The sequence below is a fragment of the Magallana gigas genome, chromosome 7 (assembly GCF_963853765.1).
Source record: "Magallana gigas chromosome 7, xbMagGiga1.1, whole genome shotgun sequence".
Taxonomy (NCBI): domain Eukaryota; kingdom Metazoa; phylum Mollusca; class Bivalvia; order Ostreida; family Ostreidae; genus Magallana; species Magallana gigas.
This window is the reverse complement of record NC_088859.1, coordinates 43,317,055-43,336,420: the sequence shown is the minus strand read 5'-3', so window position 1 is coordinate 43,336,420 and position 19,366 is coordinate 43,317,055. Positions and strand designations below refer to the sequence as shown.

General features: G+C 34.7%; 1 protein-coding gene across 4 annotated transcripts in view; it reads left to right on the top strand.

The window, feature by feature from the left end:
- Positions 1 to 7,029: 7,029 nt before the first annotated feature.
- LOC105330502 (uncharacterized) overlaps positions 7,030 to 19,366 on the top strand; it is a 63,977-nt gene continuing 51,640 nt past the window's right edge. For all 4 annotated transcript variants that reach the window (XM_066066694.1, XM_066066695.1, XM_066066697.1 and 1 more), the window contains exons 1-26: positions 7,030 to 7,100; positions 10,623 to 10,710; positions 10,862 to 10,930; positions 11,516 to 11,706; positions 11,899 to 11,976; positions 12,324 to 12,413; positions 12,606 to 12,713; positions 12,914 to 13,036; positions 13,185 to 13,352; positions 13,450 to 13,567; positions 13,734 to 13,873; positions 14,006 to 14,209; positions 14,920 to 15,054; positions 15,284 to 15,451; positions 15,545 to 15,759; positions 15,904 to 16,036; positions 16,160 to 16,254; positions 16,365 to 16,455; positions 16,657 to 16,788; positions 16,970 to 17,055; positions 17,223 to 17,466; positions 17,708 to 17,932; positions 18,101 to 18,220; positions 18,394 to 18,540; positions 18,884 to 19,072; positions 19,182 to 19,313. In XM_066066694.1, the coding sequence (XP_065922766.1) occupies positions 10,641 to 10,710; positions 10,862 to 10,930; positions 11,516 to 11,706; positions 11,899 to 11,976; positions 12,324 to 12,413; positions 12,606 to 12,713; positions 12,914 to 13,036; positions 13,185 to 13,352; positions 13,450 to 13,567; positions 13,734 to 13,873; positions 14,006 to 14,209; positions 14,920 to 15,054; positions 15,284 to 15,451; positions 15,545 to 15,759; positions 15,904 to 16,036; positions 16,160 to 16,254; positions 16,365 to 16,455; positions 16,657 to 16,788; positions 16,970 to 17,055; positions 17,223 to 17,466; positions 17,708 to 17,932; positions 18,101 to 18,220; positions 18,394 to 18,540; positions 18,884 to 19,072; positions 19,182 to 19,313 (3,471 nt within the window). In that variant the 5' untranslated portion in view covers positions 7,030 to 7,100; positions 10,623 to 10,640. The remainder of the gene's footprint in view (positions 7,101 to 10,622; positions 10,711 to 10,861; positions 10,931 to 11,515; positions 11,707 to 11,898; positions 11,977 to 12,323; positions 12,414 to 12,605; positions 12,714 to 12,913; positions 13,037 to 13,184; positions 13,353 to 13,449; positions 13,568 to 13,733; positions 13,874 to 14,005; positions 14,210 to 14,919; positions 15,055 to 15,283; positions 15,452 to 15,544; positions 15,760 to 15,903; positions 16,037 to 16,159; positions 16,255 to 16,364; positions 16,456 to 16,656; positions 16,789 to 16,969; positions 17,056 to 17,222; positions 17,467 to 17,707; positions 17,933 to 18,100; positions 18,221 to 18,393; positions 18,541 to 18,883; positions 19,073 to 19,181; positions 19,314 to 19,366) is intronic.

Below are 19,366 nucleotides of genomic sequence, written 5' to 3'. Positions count from 1 at the left end.
ATCTTAAAATAAGAATGTCTACTTCTCAAAACGGGCAAGTAGCATAGGTTTAGAAAAGTCATCTTACATTACAGAAAAGTCCCAGACCTCACATAACAGAAAAGCTTACAGTTCCAAGACCTTTTTTTAGAGTCACTTATGTACAAAAAGACCCAACATTCAACTTACGAAACAGGAAAAAGCCCAATAACTGAGAAGAACTTGGTTCCTATATTTTGTATTAAAAAATAATCCTAGATCTTGCAGTTAACCTACATCATGTCCAATTTTACAGTTCCAAGAGTCCATATCTTACGCAATTAAGAGGTCCAATATCTTACAATTACAGGTTTCCTATACCTTATATTACAGAAAATTCCTGCATCTTACAGTTACATTTGTCCTTCGTTTTTTACGTAAAAGAGAAGTCCCATTTTTTACATAAAAGAAAAGTCCCACATCTTACAGTTACATTTGTCCTTCGTTTTTTACATAAAGGAAAAGTCCCATTTTTACATAAAAGAAAAGTCCCACATCTTACAGTTATATTTGTCCTTCGTTTTTTACATAAACGAAAAGTCCCACATCTTGCAGTCACAAGAGTATTTCTTAAGAAGTGACTGAAAAGTCTTTTATCTAATATTACAGAAAAAGTCCCATATCTTACGTTACAGAAAATTCCCATATCTTATATTACAGAAAAAGTTCCACATCTTACAGTTAGATTTGTAATTTACTAGTATGTCAAACATAATAGAAAACTCCCAGGTCTTACAGTTAGAACCATTTTAACAATACCTTGGACTTTTGGTAGGACGTAGCTATCTATTCCTTACGTCAAAACAGGTTAAAAATGACGCTGGGTTCAAGCGAAATATACACCGATTGCGTTGCTTAACTCAAAAGCCAGACAAATCGTGTTGATTTCAAAAAGCCATAGCTGAGTGGCCAACAACAAAATAGACAGGCAGGGAGTTTAATGTGACCCCCCTAACTTTTGCAGGAAGGTGAATGGAAAGACACCCCCTTCTCCTGAATGAGGTCAGTCGACAGGGGTCTTCTCAAAGAATTAGTAGATTGTCGGGTTTTTTTTCTTTAATTTTTCTTTGTATCGACACGGCTTTCTAAGAAATGACATATTAGTATTAAGACGAAAACTACTTTAGATCATGCATGTTTTTCTTGGAAATATCTAATTTTTTAAAAGCATTTTACGTTTGAACCATGAATGGTACCTGTTTATTAAAATTGGTTAATGGGGTCTTTCTTAATTGAAAAATTCAGTGTTTATTGCGCATGTTTGATATTTTATCAAATTCTTTGAAAACATGAATTTAAGTATTTCAAGCTTAGTCATGTTATCCAATTAGTAACAGAGCGTGGTTTTTCAAAATTGAGTGTCCCCGGGGGTTAGATATTTAATATTTTATGACTTTGGAACTTCCATCAACACACATAGAATAATTGACAGAACAGGAAGATTTTTATAACCCCCCCCCCCCCAAATAAAAATAACAAATGAAAAATTCGTTTATCCCGATAAAATATATATGTATTGAGTATTATGAAGTCAATCGTGCATAAGAATTTCTTTTTTGATACTACGATATATCAAATATACATGTACTAGGATGCAGTAGTTAAACTTCAAACGAATTTCTGCCTAAATTTCTTAAATTAAAACATCATGCTTAAGATGCGTCAATGTAGATAGGCAAGATTTTTTAAGTGATTTCAGGTTTTGGATACATTATTCATGTTTTCTATTGATTTTTTTGTTTGTTTTTGTTTGTTTGTTTTTGTTGATGTTTTTTTATGTTTTGTTTTGTTTTGTTTTGGTTTTTTTTTTTTGGGGGGGGGGGTTAGATTTTCCCCCTTTTTCTTCGCTTTGCAATTGCAAAAATTGCTAAATAGACTTAGTTCGTTCATATGATAAAATGGGGGGTGTCTTTTTTTTTCAAATACTGGGTATTTGAAGTAGAGCCTCGTTCAAGTAGGTGGATAGAGCCTGGCCTGAAATATTCATTCATTCTTTACATTCACCGAGCCGTCTTATGTGCTTATGTATATATACACTCGCCCACTATCTGCTAAAGAAGACCGGGGTCCTTATGGAAAAAATTATATATTCCTTTAATTCTTAAAACTGTGTTAATATTAGCCTTTTGTGTTTGTCGTAAAACTTTTTAATTGCGTCCTCATTACACCATGTGTACAAACACTTTCCAATGACAAATTGTGCTTTTGTAAATTCTTTAAATCACTACCACGTGGTTCACAGAAGACGAATGGTGGTCTGGAGATTGTGTCTTAAAAATGTGTATTCAAGCAAAGAAATTGTTGTAACCAGAATAAAAAAAAAAGGTGCTATATTGACCCACATTTAAAAGATGAAGATAAATGATAAATTAAAGTAAGGAATCTCGATCATTTTCACGTATACCGGGTGTGGTTTCGTTATATTTAAACCTATAATTCTGCTAAACGCGCAGAAACCGGTTTTTGCAAATCCTCTAGAGTAAATATTGGTACTACCACACTTCACTCGTTACTAAAGCTGTACAATCCTCAACACACTCGGTGTGAATCAGATCTCATGAGCAGCTCATTGTCAGTTTTCATTCCTAAGCTTTAGCCAAGGTCGTGTCAGGCAGTATAATCCGTTATTGTAATTCATAATTGTAACTTTTCATAACAAACATGGAAAACAATAGTATAACATTTGAATCTCTCTCTCCCTCTCCCCCTCTTTCTCTCATTCATTGTCTCCGATAAAATCAAATAGTTAATTTAAGTATAATTATTTGTTTTAGAATATTGAGATCCATCAATTATTTTTAAATATAATGTAAATAAATATATATTCTAGTCAAATATGAAAAAAATAGTATTTAATCCGTTTGATGTTGGGACGACATGTTATACGTTTCTTGCCTCTTAAATTGTGACCTTACACATACGTTTGCTAAATTGCTTGCTTTCCAGAACTATCAGCACGTAGCCTATAAATGGCTTTAACAATTAGACCCAAGGTCATTGGAGACCAGGTGATCGCAACTAGTGACAACTTCGGCGAAAATTTGTATATATATTCAACGCGGATCTTATTTTTAAAAAACTGTCGGAAAAGTTTTTAAATGTTTTTCGGAAGATCAGCCAAAGTGTTCGCATGGAGATGATACACATATACTTAAACTAGCATTTCAAGAATTTGTCTTTTATCCTTTGTACATGTATTTCAGACTGTGGGGGTAGTTCTCCGCTCACCGACTCAACCCTTGTAAACTCTCTCTCTATGCGCCCACTCTTCGTAATTCTAAAGTGAAGATTTGGAATCGCAACCTTCTTTTAAATCGCACAATTAACTCAAGAGCTATTATAAATACATCATTGGGGTTAAGTCTCTTTGTCAATATTGGATGGTTCTTTAGAAATCTTGTATAAGGAAAATATTGCGACGGTTGATCGAACGAGAATTAACTTGTCTTCATTTATTCAGTTTTCTTACTCAGAGTCCAGTCTAATACGTTATAGATCTGCTCGATCGCTCAGGCTGCTCAGTTCCTGACTATAAGTATACATGTTCCCTATGTACCTCTCTCTGACTAACATTCCCATTGAGGAAAACCAAAATTATTGGCAATTGATTAAACTCTTACAATTTACCCTTTTTAATAATGACAAATACCGCTACTACTGATGCTTATCCAAGTTTCTGAGAAATACAATTAATCTTTATTTCTGAAAAATAATAAGGGATTGTCCTCTATTGATATGAATTGAATATTCCAATGGTACAACCATGTTTTATTAATTTTCTTAATTTAGTTGAAATGTGTGATATAAAATTACAATAGCACAACTCTTACATTGCACAAAAATGCCCCGGAAAATTTATTTGAAATATCAAATGTCGATAACAATGTGATTTCATAACCAAACTTGGGCACAAAAATATCATAAGAAAACTAAGCTTACGAGACCGTAAAAAAATGCATAAACGTCTTTTAGTATAAGCAACCAGAGCAGAGAGGGTCGGCCAAAAGAGTCCCCAAACCGGTTCGAAACTGAACCAAAATGCACATTTCATTGTATGAAGTACATTATGGCATTGTTGAACAAAGCTTTCATTCAAAAGTTTGACAGTTTCATATGCAACATTTCTTCTTGTCTTTTTGGAAACAATGTTTTAAAAATAACAAATTCACCGATTTTTTGGGGGGTGGGAAATTTTATAAGATTGTGCGTTCATGTATCTGCATATTTTTGAAAGGCATTTACAGGCTAACAAAAAAAACGTATACAAGAGCAAGGCAAAATTTGCAAAAGCTCTGAGATATTTTGCTTCATTACACACTTAGTAATAAATACAGGTTTTTTGCACATGTGATACAGATGACATCACAAAATCCGTATCGGCCTCCGGGGCTGATACAGGTTATCAGCCCTCCAGGGCTAATACGGATCCGTATCACACCCCTTGCGGAACTCCTCTGCCTTTTTTCGCTTCAGCATTTTTGCATGTTTACAGACGAAAAATAAAACATTTTCAGTTACAGTCGACATTTGTAAGTGCAGTTGAAAACTTCAAATGCTAGCAAATGTTTTAAAGCAGTCAACTTTTAAAACCTGAAGAAATTCCTTTCTGTAGCTTCATGTTTGTTAAAACAAGAAGAACTCATATTTTTATTTAATACATGTACTTTCAATTATTCTTTAAATTCAATTTGTTCAAGTTGATGCCTTTTTACATAATTTATTACTAATTATGTAATAAATATAATAATAAATACCCTTTTTCCATATCACAACCTGTATCAGCCCTCGACCAATATCATCCCTCGGGCCTTCGGCCCTGGGGCTGATATTGGAGTCTTGGGCTGATACAGGATGTGATATGGAAAAGGGTATGTATTATTCTCTATATAATAAACAAGATAAACAAGAAATGTTTTAGAATTTGGTAATTCCCTGTTTTTTCTTTAGACTAATTAAGTTTTATCATCCCCAATGGCCTCACCAAGAAAAATTTCTTTGGATGGAGAAGAAACTCCTTCATTTTTTTTTTTTTTGGGGGGGGGGGGTGGTTTTTTTGGGGGGCTTTTTGGGGACGTTTAGTAGCCTTGGAATTGCTCAAGTAATATGAGATATGTAAAACACAGCTATTGTCTCTGTAACAAGAAACAAGTACCTAGTCGTTATGTCTTTGCTAACGATGGTTATGTATTTTTTCCTGCAATGTCATTACCTTCATACTACACATGAATCACAAAAGAAAGCGTTTTAAATATATTGTTTAAATGATATACATGCTGTTCATATTATTATCATCCAATCTTGAAATACGAAAAAACTGTGGATTTCATTTCGCAAAAAATGCAAGAAAAATATCGTAAACTGTCATCAATTATTGTATTTAATTGATAAATCTGCTAATTTAAACGTAATTATATAGATATCTTGGTTATTTCTTCGTATTAAGATCGTGGCGTCATGCCATGGCAATTGAACGTTCCGTGCATATGATGAAAAGGACGTATATGTACCTTTTAATTAAAGGAAACATTCATTCGCACCGTGTCTTTGATTTTCATAAGTCCATGTAAACCTAGTAAAAAACATGTTTTATGGCAAATTTGTTACGTTGAAAAGAAAGGGACGGTTTCTGACAATCATGTAATTTTTTTTTTACTGAGTACTTTGTACTCTATATATACAATGGAAATAATCGGAGTAATTATAAGTTTATGTGTTGTCAAATACAACGAGCAACAAGAAAGAACAATATGAGATGTTTTGATCAGAGTTTATGACTTCACAGAGCAGATTTGCTAATTGTGTCGTGTGTGATCTGGGACCCTGTGGCGACATTTTTCGAATTCAATACTAATTAACATAGATTATGATTTATTATCTTTAAATCGAATACAAATTTGATAACTGTTTGGTTTCTGTTTTCATAACCCCTATCCAAATTTCATTGTTTATAATGGACGCATGATCGACTCCTTCAAAGAAACTAATACTGTATATATAAAGTCGTATTTTGATTGCTTTGGGACGAAAGTTGGAGACTGGATAGCAATTAGTAAAGGTCGACATAAATAAATAAAAAAAAAACCAATTGTACACTTTTCAAATATTGTAATTTTAAAACTGAAGAGACGCATATTTATCGGGTGTACACAACCAAAAGCAAGTATTCTATTTACATGACAAGGCAATTATCTAAGGTCATATCTTGATGTTATTTTATTGATATTTTAATACGACCACAGTGTATAAACTTCTTATAGCTTTTCTATCAGGTGCCGGGACATGCATGCCTTCATAAAATCATATAAAATGATAAAGCTGCATGGAACAGTGATTTCAAAACCCTTTTCACAAAAAGACCCCTAGTCTGAGATTTAATTAAAGTAGTTCAGTATTCCCTTGACATTTTGGGGAAACTTTCGTCTGGCGTCCGATTCAGAAATCCATTTTTTAGAATTGTAACATTTTAAGAACTCAGAAAATACGTCATGTAATCTCCAATACCATGAAGTACAACATTGCGCTCTTTTCATCTTTAACATTTTAACTTATTTTATAAATTCTATTGACTACTTAAAAACAAAACCTGTTCATAGAAACTAGCGATACGCCAACTGTTGCATTCAAATTGCATGTTTTTATTTCATTAATCAAATTAAAGTATTCTATTATTGACACAGTATTATAAGTCATTTCTTTCACATACGATAATTTCGATACATGGCATTGGTAAAATGGCCGTTAAACTTTTGTGACTGTTGATCAGACACCTCCATAATAAAAATGTTAAATACACCCAGGCAAAGATAAATAATTGTTCTATAAAGATTTGGTGAATTTTAAAACCATATACTAGAAATCTATACCCCCAACAATCGGATGGCTATTGAAAAAGTTGTCAAGAGAATTGATTTGCCATATAAGGAAATAACCGGTTTTTCTGGTCTTAAACGGGTACTGATTCGTCGACACTATTGATTTCCCAGAGAGGGAACTCTTGCTCGTGCAGTACATTTAAATCCACTGGACATTTCAGGAGAAGGCCAGGTCCAGAGCTGACCGCTCCTAACTACTAGTGAAACAAGGTGAGGCCGATACGTGACCATTTTTTATTTTTGCAATAATTCTAAATCAATAGATATTATACTGAATTTATCAGCTTATTTACTTGTATAGTTTGCATTAAGGACTTTCTCATTTCGCGAAAATCGTTGTAGATTTAGCGACTCTTCCCATTCATGCTACCTGACAACTTTACGGTGAATGACCTGTTAATAGTTTAATCAATTAAGCTTTGGATTATCAACGATTTGATGCGTTCTTTTTTTCTCTCCAAATTCTTCGTGAATTTTATACTTGGCGTTCGTAGAACTTGCAAATTTGTAATATTTCTATGCACAAAAGTTAGTTTTATTGGAATAACAAATCTAGGCGCTTCATTTGGAACGAGTAAACGTTATGAAAAAAAATAACTAAAGTGTGAAGAAATGTTTCGGAGCGTTGAACTGAACTCGGTACCTACCTCTCTCTCACTTAATTTCAAACCCTTTCCAAATCATATTCAGATACAGGTTCAACAAATAATTGTTTTGAAACATATAAAGGCTGAGAACTACACTAAGGCTTTGCAATGTTGGAAAGAGCAAATCGAGAATCTTTGCTCGACCAAAACGGTGACAATATTTGAAATCAGCTTCGTGGTAATTTTTATCTTGAAAGAGTGGATTCACTAGAGGTTCTCTGTGATGCTTGTCGTCACGCTATACAATAATGTGACATTAATGTTAATGGAATAAGCTCGGTAATTGTCTGGGCTGAGAAACCGGTCCTCGAATGACCCTAGCCATCCGGTCTCCGACAACTCGGGGTAGTAGATATAGCCCGACGATTCTCTTGTATAAACGGCCGGGAAAAGTGAATTTTACGATATATTCATTTCATTTGTCTGGGTTAATTGACCACTGTCGTAAATTGTTATATGTATTCGATAGAATTCCATAATGGACAATTTCGAAATCCTTGAGGGAATTTCTTTCATTCAGTATCGGTGAGCAGTGAAGCGGGAAATTTAATTTAAATAAGTATGTGGTATGCTAATTCTCTCCCTCAGAAATCCCGCTAAGAACCTTATTAGTCTATTAAAAAGGCAAACATTTGTTTTTTGAGTGTAAGCCATTACATGTACTTGCACTCATTTTGAGGCAGTTCATATCGGGTCTCAAGCGTTTTTTTCGTTGTAGACAACGCGATGTTGTACCGACTTATTCAGAAAAGACCCCCTCTCTCTCTGCGATAGTAAACCATGTATATTAAATGAAAATAAAATTTCATCTGACTTGAACCATATATTGGACAATAAAAAAAACACGCTTTACAGCCGCTTTCGATTGTGTATATTTTTTCTCTTTGAATGTTTTCATGAAACATAAATGGGTGTCTAGCTGTAGATAAAGAGAAATTCAAATCTATTATGTACCGGTTTAAGATGAACAGTGTAACCCAACACATTGTCAGAGGGAGCAAAACCTGTTTCAAGGCCCCGAAAACATTTGGTGAAGATTTAAGATGATATTTATATGGATTTTTTTCTCCTAGAAATGTTAAAGTCAGTCCATCTCGGTTGAAGCCTTATATGTACTTGCAAAGCAATTTCTTTGAGTAATATATTTTAGTTTGTTATATTCAGTACTGCCCTGTTCAGTAGTATATATTCTCGCTATGTAAATCTATTTATAAGACGCTTCGCGTCGGACAATATTTTGTCCCTCGGGGGCTAATATAATCAATGTTGTCGTCAACCCAGCCAATATTTGTATATATTTTAAAAATAATATATTTTTTTTAACTATAACTATAAATCTATTTAAAGAAGGTGTGTATAATAATAATTTCTAAAAGTAAATGACCTTTTATTTTTTTTTAAGTTGTACCCCCCCCCCTAAAAAAAAACCAGAAAACAAAACAGAAAAGACTATTTTTAACCACTGCAAGTAATCATGTTCTTGTTATTCGTGAGGAAAGTTCATAACCCAGACTTGACTGACCCATTTTTTCGCGACTGCACACTCTCTCATTATGGGTACGATATAATCTGTGTTAACAAATAATCTTTTGTGGCCCGTTCCTTTCTAGCTAACTGCATGATGCCAAGCTCATTAAAATGTAAAAGCCGGTCTGGAACTTGGGATGAATGGTTCTATAGCGTGTATACACAGTCGGGAATAATCTGTGGGTGCGTGGACCTGTACATGGTTCACTCGGACTTCAACGGGGAATGGGGGTGGGGGGGGGGGGGGTGGGGTGGAACCTAACTGTATCTGTCTGTTGACATACTGTTGTTAATGTATAACTCAAGCAAAATGTTAAAAAAGATTAGTTCATTTGATTACAATTCTTTACGTACTTCCCAAAAAGTGGGAGAGTGGAACTCCTTTAATTTTCAATTTTCCGTAGGTCAAAGTAAATCAAAGTAAAATGTTTGCTGCGATAAAACGTGAGGGTGGGGGGGGGGGGGGGGTGCTACATGCCTGCCTCATAATGAATTCTGAGTCAGAGGCAAAAGCGATATTATATTCACATAAGTCAAAAGAAGTGTATCACCTCTATCATTCAAACGAGACACATGCATGACCAGAGATATTCAATAGAGGGACTGCTCAAAGCAATATTTTACTTTTAAGTGTTAGACTATCAGATTTTAAATCATGATGTTCTGATTTTTTATACAAATCTTCCAACTGATCTTTTCGGGCATCTATATCATTTAGAAGGTAAATGTGAGCCCACTCTAAACAACTCCACTTTGCTTCAAAACGTGTACCACAGTAATATAGCGCGGATCGAGAGTCAGCGTGATTACATTGAGTGGGTTTATAAAAGATCTAGTTAATTTCTGTACAAAATTATTTGTGTGTTTCAAATTCATTGAGTTTTCCTTGCAGCTTACACCAGAACTTTAAAAACTTGTCAGGCTTTTTATAAAAAATCTGTGGACCCCCCCCCTCTCCCTTTCAGGAAAAAAGCCCATTTTTTACTCTGCCTAAGTTGTAAACTATAAAAAAAACATACAGAGTGTCATTGTCTCAAGCCACAGGTTTTGTGTCCATTCTATTTCCACAAACACATGTGGAAATAGAATGGACACAAAACCCGTGGCTTGAGACGACGTCAGAGTGTATATCAAATGCAATGTTTAATAGTAACATATTGCTCAATTGTCAATATTTGTTAGCTTCTCAGCCAGCTTAAAATTATAAATGTTAGATTTACAAATGAATGCTCTAAATCTGAAGGTGAAGTAAATGTATAGTGGTTTACGTTTCATGTGCGGCCTGTCAAAAGGGGACTTGGACTGGGATAGAAAATTCATATCGATTAAAATCATGAAAAGTCGAAAATAGGAGTCGGACCTCCGCTCCCACCTCTGCCCCCTGCAAATGTATCCTCCAGGCCAGCTCCCCTTTAAAAAATTTCTGGATCTTCGTTTATCTGTATTGTATGTAATCTGTATCAAGGCCTTTAAATAAATATATTACAAAATCCTAGAATAAAATAAACTTAAACTACAAATCGGTATATTTTCTTATGCATGTTATTTCTTCCATCAGTGGGTCTACATCAGCACCATGGAAGGTGGTGCGATGATCAGGGGCCTTTTCGTTTTGTGTATGGCATGGTGGGTCGCAGAGGCTCAAGGTAAGCATAATTAGCTCGGGATCGAAATTCGCACAACTTTTGCCGCGATATTTAATTAACAGAAACTGTTTTCCGTAAATTATTTTTAATTGTTTCCTTCACGCCTTGTATTGTTTTGATTACATCACATTGATCTGTATATAATCTGTAGACTGTCAGCCATTGGATCCGATATCGGGAAGTACCTTAACAGTTCAAATACCAGAAGCAGACGACCAAAGTAAGTTATCACATATCTTGCTGCTGCATAACGTTAATTTGTTCAGTTTCACAAATCCTTGTGATGGTATCGCAAATATTCATACACATACCTACAATCACGAATTTTCTGCATATTTGATCAAATAATCTACCGGTATTTAACAGTCATTGCCGAGTCTTTGGTTTAGTTAGACCTGCCAATTAACCCCCCCCCCCCATTCAATGTACCATACTGATAAACAAAACCTGGTACCAGACTTATCTGATTTTACTAGGGTTGTTCACAGCTCAAATGAAAATTGATATACATAGATAGTTATGTAATGTATATTAATTCATAGACAAGCATGCAGAGATAATTGATTATAGCTCCTCAGTGATAGTTTATGCATACAAAATGTAGATATACCTTCAGGTTTCCAACTATTGGGTTCTGATAAAGATTGTCTTTTACACTGTTTATCAATTTTCATTTGCACACCAAAAATATGTTTAAACAAGGTTGGCAAGATCCTCATTGTAAACATTTTTTTTTTTTTACAGCAAAACAGTTCTCTATTAAATGTATTGGCAATGCATTCATAATACATTTTTACCATTTCAGCTCTTTTAAGTAACAATCCAGATTTCTACAGAAAGCAGATTAGAATCGGTGGTACTTACAACTTTGGAGTAAACTTACAATTATCCCAAGGGACGGCAGCTTTCAACCCTAATACCTACTTTGCATTTTCAACTGCAACAAATTCCAACACTGGAATTTATATCCGTCTCATTCAACCTGTTGATAGAGATGTATGTTTACCTAACTTCATACTTCACTATTACAAAATTCTTAAATGTTTGACTAACTTGTGAATTAATTTAGAAAAGAGACAGACAGTTATGAAATATTAATCAATCATAAAATGTAAACTTTTGTGACATATTTGTAACTGATCTTAGGAATATAAACCAATTTATAATGTTTTTTTGTTCTTTTTGCAGGGGAATGCTTTTAATGTGCAGCGAGTGGGTAATAGTGAAACATTTTCCCTTACATGTACCACAAACACAGGAACAACAGTAAGTTGACTAATTTTGTATGTTTTTTGAGTTTCCCAATCATCAAACACTACTTACACTCCATATCTATCTGGACTTGTTTGTAGATTACTGCTCTGTGAATGAAACTTGATAGTACATGTGAATTAAGTACATGTATTTAATTATATTACGGTATTACCAGGAACTTGTTTGAAAGTATACTGTTTTTGGTAATCACAGTTAATTATTACCATATAAAAGATACTATATCTTCAAGTTGAATTGTTTTCAAATATGGTAAAAAACATTCTGTTGATAACTATTTGACTTTGAGTAGAACTTTGTTATTCCTGCTTAAAGTGCATAGGGTTGCTCTTCCTTTCCAGAGAACCTACTCATTGGTGGTACAGTTTGTGGACCAAAATGACAACAGTCCTATTTTCCAAAATACTCCATATTCTGTTACAGTTAATGAGGTCTGTAGAAAAAATACACAATCAAAATAAAAATGAATGAAATATTTAATTCTTTTCTTGTTTGAAATGATTTTAATATGATGGTTCATTTGATTTGAAATATTGCAAATTATTGATTCAGAATTATTATTATTGTAACCTTTAAATATGCTTTATGTATGTAAATAATAAACTTTCCTCATATTGTTGTAGTTGACACCAATAGGATTGACTGTCTACCAACAAATCACCGCTACAGATGCTGACCAAAGCAACAATGGTCAGATAACATATAGCTTGCTGGCTGGAGATGGCACTATTGTAAGAATAATGTTTGCTTAATACGCAAAACAAAGCCACAAAAAAATTTAATTGCTTATACTTAATTCATTTAGTTTATTTTTTGGAGAAAAAAATGATTAAATTGTTCTTTTATGTTAAAATTAATTTTACTATCGGAATACAAGACTGTGTTCATAAGAGAGGTGTTTTGTTACTAAGATGACTATGTTGTCATACAGAATGATGGAAGCCGATTTTTTGCCATCAATCCCACAACAGGTGTGTTGACTGTGAAGGAGACTCTAGATTATGAGGGATTATCAAACCTGAATAAATTGTACTCTATTCAAGTACAAGCAACAGTAAGTCAAACAAATTTTACTAATATATTGTTAAAAAAAACCTTTTGTACTGTTTGCTTTTTCAAATATTTTCATTACTGGCAATTGATACTTGTATTTTTGTTGTTGAGGATACATTATATTTTTCTAATGTACATTCTGAATTTAGGACAATCCGATCAACACTGCAGAGAGGAGAACAAGCAGTCAGTTTTTATCTGTGACCATTACCGACGGTGATGACTTGGGTCCAGCCTTCGAGTATTCCTCCTGTTTTAGATACAGTGGGTACTGTTTCGACCCTCGCTACACCAGTAGTATCACTTCAACATCACTGGTAAGGAACCGTGCTCTTTGTATATTCAGATGACTGGTATTTGCTAAAACCTGAATGTTAACATAGGTATGTGATATTTGGTTTTTGTTTTGTACAGAACACCCAGCTAGTTGTCTTCCCGTATCCACCTCAGACTCCATTTAATCAGCCAGTCACAGTGCAAGCCAGGGACAAAGACACACTTAATGCTCCTATTGTTTTCGATATTGAAACAAGTAAACATTTTTAATTTGAAATTTTATTCTAGCCACTGTGAACTACAAAGAGTACACATGTATTTTGAATGTTTTTCTCTTGAAAGGATTTTTGTTTTGTGAACATTTTTATACCCACAACTACCGAATGCTTAATCAATGCTTTCCTCCACATTTTTCTATCTAGCTGTACCCAGTGGATATGCATCCTTCTTTTCTGTGCAAACTCAGCAGCAAACAGGGTCCAACTTCTACTCAGCTTTTATTACTCAGACACAAAGCATCAACAGAGCTAGTGTAGGAGGAAAACTGGAGCTTATCTTAAGGGTAAGACAAATCAAGAGTTGTAGCTGGCCAAACATATATTGACATGCATTAAACATGAAATATTATATTCTTAGATTTATATGGAGGTAAAGATTCTTTTTCTTCATAGACCTCATTTGTATTTTACTGTAGGCATCAGAGGAAACTGGACACAAACGAAGTACTCGTGCTACCATAGATGTCACGGTCAGTGGAACTAATGACTTTGATCCCGTTGTTACAAGCTCCAGTGGAAACTTTATTGGAACCATAAGTGAGGATGCCGATGCAGGGACACCATTAAGAGCACAAGGCAGTACTGATGCTATCCAACTTGTTGTCACTGATCAGGATGTGGTAGGTCTATTTTTTGTTTACAGTGTACTTTGAAAGTTATTTGTATGTAGGGCTGGGACGATACTGTACTTAGCCAATTCAGTACATATCACGATACATGAGATGCGATACGATACATATTACGATACATTGCAACTAAATGAAAACATGAATAAGGGTTAAAAATTTATTCAATCTGTCGATGTATTACCGCATGTCCAAAGTTATTTTGATATATTTAAAATGAGCGTTGCACAATTTACAAATTACTTTAGTCTCATATACACTACTTTTTCATAAACAAGTAATCCAAAAGTTTTCCACACTCCAGATTTAGCTTCCTAACAGTTTTGACAACTTTATGAGGTTTTCCGCCATCTTTGTACTTTCATATTAGGCGCGCGGACTAAAAATAGCCGATATATGAAGCTCGGATATTTTTGGAAAATTAAAAAAAGTTTGCTTAGGTATCATTGTATTAATGGTAAATGTATCGATCCAAATATCGTCAAAATAAATTCCGTGATGCACCGGTGCATCGGTGGATCGTCCCATCCCTATTTGTATGATTCTTCAAAATAAGAGAGCAAACAATGCATTAATGTAATTCAATAATACTGCAATTATATTGCATGCAACCATGTACGGTATACATACATTTTGAAGGGATACACTTTTGTAAACACTGCAATGCCTTTTAAAAATTTTCAAAATGATGTGATTTTTTTCAGTTGCCTGGAGATCCTGATCCCACTTATTTCTTCGTGCCTGACACAAATTTATTTACCGTAAACGGTAAGGGGTTCATTTCCTTGGTCAGTGCTGGTTCCCTGGATTTCGAGACCGACTCACAGTTTACTTTTACGGTAATTTTAAATTCAGTAATTTAAGAATTACCTATATTAATACTGTATATATGTAGTCACTGTATGTACAGTGTATTTTAATTAATGAAGTGTCAGAATAGTGTTGAATGGAGGTCAATTAAAAGGTTAAGTTGATAAATGTAGATAGATACCAAGTACTTTGATAATATTTCAGTGAAATTGAGATATTATACTCTGTAATAAAAACTTGGATTTTCTTTTCTTTCAGGTCGTTGTAAGAGAGGCAAATACTGTAGAGAGACGTAGTGCAACAGCCACCATGACGGTCAATGTTATAAATGCCAATGATAATGTTCCGGTGTTTCCTGCTGCTGCATATCAATCTACCATCAGTGCTGGAGGTTACACGCCCAGTAACGGAGTCACAGTGGCCACAGTAATGATTCTACATGTTTAGTTTGAATGATTTTAACAAACAAGGGATTTCAGGTATTTAATTTTATAACCTTTCTCTTTTGCCCTTGTTTAGGTGCAAGCGACAGATGCAGACACAGGGATATTTGGACAGGTGTCCTACTCCATTACTGCAGTCAGTAACTCGAAGAATGCAAATGATAATGCCATCAGTAAGTTTCGTATCAGCGGTTCCCTGGGTGTTGTGGAATGTATTGGAAGCGTCTCGGGTGATGAACAGTATACAATTACCGTGAGAGCTGCCGATGGGGGTACAGGACTTGACCAGAGGTAATAAAGAATAATTGTGTTTACTAGATAAAGAAGTCAATCCCAAATATTTCATATGTTTTTTAAAATTTCATACAGTTAAATGCTAGTACAGTATACATATGCATTTAAACCTTTAATTTGGAACAAACAATTTTTTTACAGATTTGCTACAACAGTGATTGTGGTTGACGTTACGGGAACAGCTGTAAACCAGGGTCCATCCTTTACGGCCGGGACATATAACATCCTAGTCAGTGAAGGAATTCCCACCGGAAGCTCCGTGTTTGCTTCACCTGTAAGTCATCACCTCTTTTTTTACCAATGTGATTCAGTGCACAGTAAAATTGAAACTTAAAGTCAAATTACATTCACAATATACATGTATATGATTAAGTTTGTTTATAATAATTTTTTCCAGGCCTCTGATCCAGAAAGAGACACTTTACAATACTCTATGCAGGACATCACCAACAACAATATTGTGATTTCAGACTTTGTAATGAATACCTCAACGTATGTATTTTTTGTTAACCACAGAAGTTTCAATGAGAATTAAGTTTTACATCATCATGCAAGTTATTTCAAAGTGTATTAATCCTTTGTTGTATTGTATGGTTTTTCAGAGGGCTATTAACCACAAGAAATGTATTGGATAGAGAGAGTCGCCCCAATTATGTCCTTATACTATTTGCAAGGGAAACATCAACTAGCAGGGTGTGTTTTTCATTTATTTTTAAAAGGATGTATTCATATACATGTAGTTTCGAATTTTAACTATCTACTGGCAAAGGTGTATATTTATATTCCTACATCCATAGCATTTTTGTTTTTTCAATGTTTCCAATTGTTTACCTTTTACTGAAGGTTTTGTAACAGTGAATATCTGAAACATAAACGATATCTGTCAATTTTAAGAGTGCCACAGCCACCCTCTCCATCTCCATTACTGATATCAATGACAACAACCCACAGTTTCTGAACAATCAGCTGTTTACATTTAGTGTACAAGAGGGTCAAAATAGTCAAGTAGCTGTTGGAACAGTCACTGTAAGTAAACAGTATTTAAGTGATCCATAATAAACCACTGGTAGTAAAGATATTTTTTTAAAATGTTTTTTCTTTATAAATTACATGTAGTACTACTATAAAAAGAAAAAAAATCCTAAAAAAAAGTTTAGCTAATATACTTGTACACATTTATTAATATAAAGTTAACTTGATGTTATAGGCTGTAGATAATGATGCACCAGGGACACCAAATTCTGCAATTTCCTACTCTATTCAACCCTTGCCACCAAACACGTTTCAGAACCAGTAAGTGCATGTGCATTTTATTAAGTCTTAGTTCTCACCTGTTTAAGTTATGAAATCTTTCCTGTGACAAGCTCTGACTCACTCAGCAACATATTTTTTGTTTAAATTCTTCCTATCATGTCCTCAATATTGATTTTCCTTACCAAGTATTTGAAATGTGTTTGTAGGTTTTCAATCAACAGTAACACAGGGGCAATAACTACGGTTCAGCCCCTGGATTACGAGACACAGAGGGTGCACTACTTCCTGGTTCTGGCCCGGGACAACGCAGTGGACAGTAGGACAGGCACGGCCACAGTAACCGTCAATGTCCAGGATGTACAGGACAGCGTACCCATCTTCACCGAAACTAATTACGCCGTGTCTGTCCCAGAGAACAACGTTGTCAGCCAGAGCATCCTTCAAGTGGTGGTATGACATACTTCATTGAAGGCTTACATCATTCAGTACTCTATAATGTGTTTAAATTGTTTAGAAGTTGAAGTTATCTAGATAATCATCAGGAACAAAGAGGCTGATTACATTTATCATTTTGATAATATGATATTATTGTGGTTGTTCTTAACGTAGCTGGGTCTCAGTTTATTAATTTCGAATCATTTCACAGCTTATATTAAAGCTTTATCTGTAAAACCTTGAAACCTGTTTACAGGCTGCTGATGCGGATGCTGTTCCTAGCATCAATTATGTCATCATAAGTGGCAACACCCAGGGTTCTGATGGATTCGCATTTACTGTGGATGGAGCTGGACGAATTTTCTCCAAGAATTCTTTGGATTTTGAAACAAAACAGTTTTACCAATTTCTTGTGACCACCACAGATGGTCAGAATACAGGAATTACAAGTGCCACAGCAACCATCCAAGTGACTGTGTTGGTAAGGACTGTACCATAGTTTTGCTGGTTAACTTGAAAAATTCAATTACTTTGATTTAGCCTTATTGCTATATCTGTTGGGAATGCTGAACACTATACCTGCGGCATTTTATTTTGATGAAACATTATTCTATAGCAGTTACATTTGTGTGTTCTTTTTCTTTTATAGGACAGGAATGACTTCCGTCCTCAGATTACCGTTTCACCGAGCTCATCAATAAATGTCCCGGAAACGGCAACCATCAACACTGAAATTGCTAATTTTGATGCTACTGACAATGATACTCCAGTAAGTGCAATAATATGCAATAAGATATAAAGAAAGTGTAAATGAAAGATATAGGTGTGTTCATTATACATGTATTGGCAACATACATTTCTAGAGATACATTGTAGCTAGTGGAAGTATACTTGTAAATCTGTGGATTTTACTTTTCATGCACACTGCTTTTATTCTGATAGAACACAGATAACAGTAGAGTGGACTTTGCTATTGCTGGTGTGAACCCAAGCACTGGGAATGGATTGTTTTACATCAATCCTTTTAATGGCGTGCTCTACCTCCAAAATCTCTTCACCACTGATGTCAATAGACCATCCTCTTACCAGGTAATGAAAGTGAAGCTTTATAATTGTACAGATAGTTCTGGAAAGAAGCTTTTTATGAAATGAGCATTGTAATTACTGTAAATTCCTAATTAAACACGAGGAATTAATATCCACATTAAATCGCGAGAAGCCCGTCTTGCGAATTTTAAAATCTCACTTTTAATTTTGAGACACATGTAAACAACATGAAACTAAGATAAAATTTCGGCATTTTCGATTTTATGTTCTCGCGATTCGATGGTTAATCTTTGAATCGCGGAATTAAGTGCTCGCGTAAAATAAGGAATCTTCAGTACTTGTACAGTGTATATAGAATTTATTGCACTATTTGTGTTCCCGGTAGGTGACAGTAACTGCCACAGACAGAGGCACACCCCAACAGAGCGACTCTGCTACCATCACCATCAACATAGTCCGTAACACACAAAGCCCAGTATTCACCAACTCTGGGCAGTATGCTACAACTATTGATCAGAACCTGAACATTGGAACCAGTGTCTTCACAGTCACTGCCACAGACGGAGATACTGTGGTATGCATAGTCATAGACACACAGACCACATTCGTACTTATCAGCTTTTGTCTTTTTTATGCAGTATTGCATGATATAGAAATACAATTATGACTTTTTTATTTGACAGACCCCATACAATGTAATCACCTACACTGCCATTGGAGATGGTATTGCCACTTCATACTTCTCCATTGATTCCAACAGTGGACTTATTACTGTGAGAGATACCCTTACAAAGGACAACTCAGCAACTTACACTGTAAGAAATATTTTCACTTTCTTCTGACAAAAACAAATGTCAAGTTCATATTT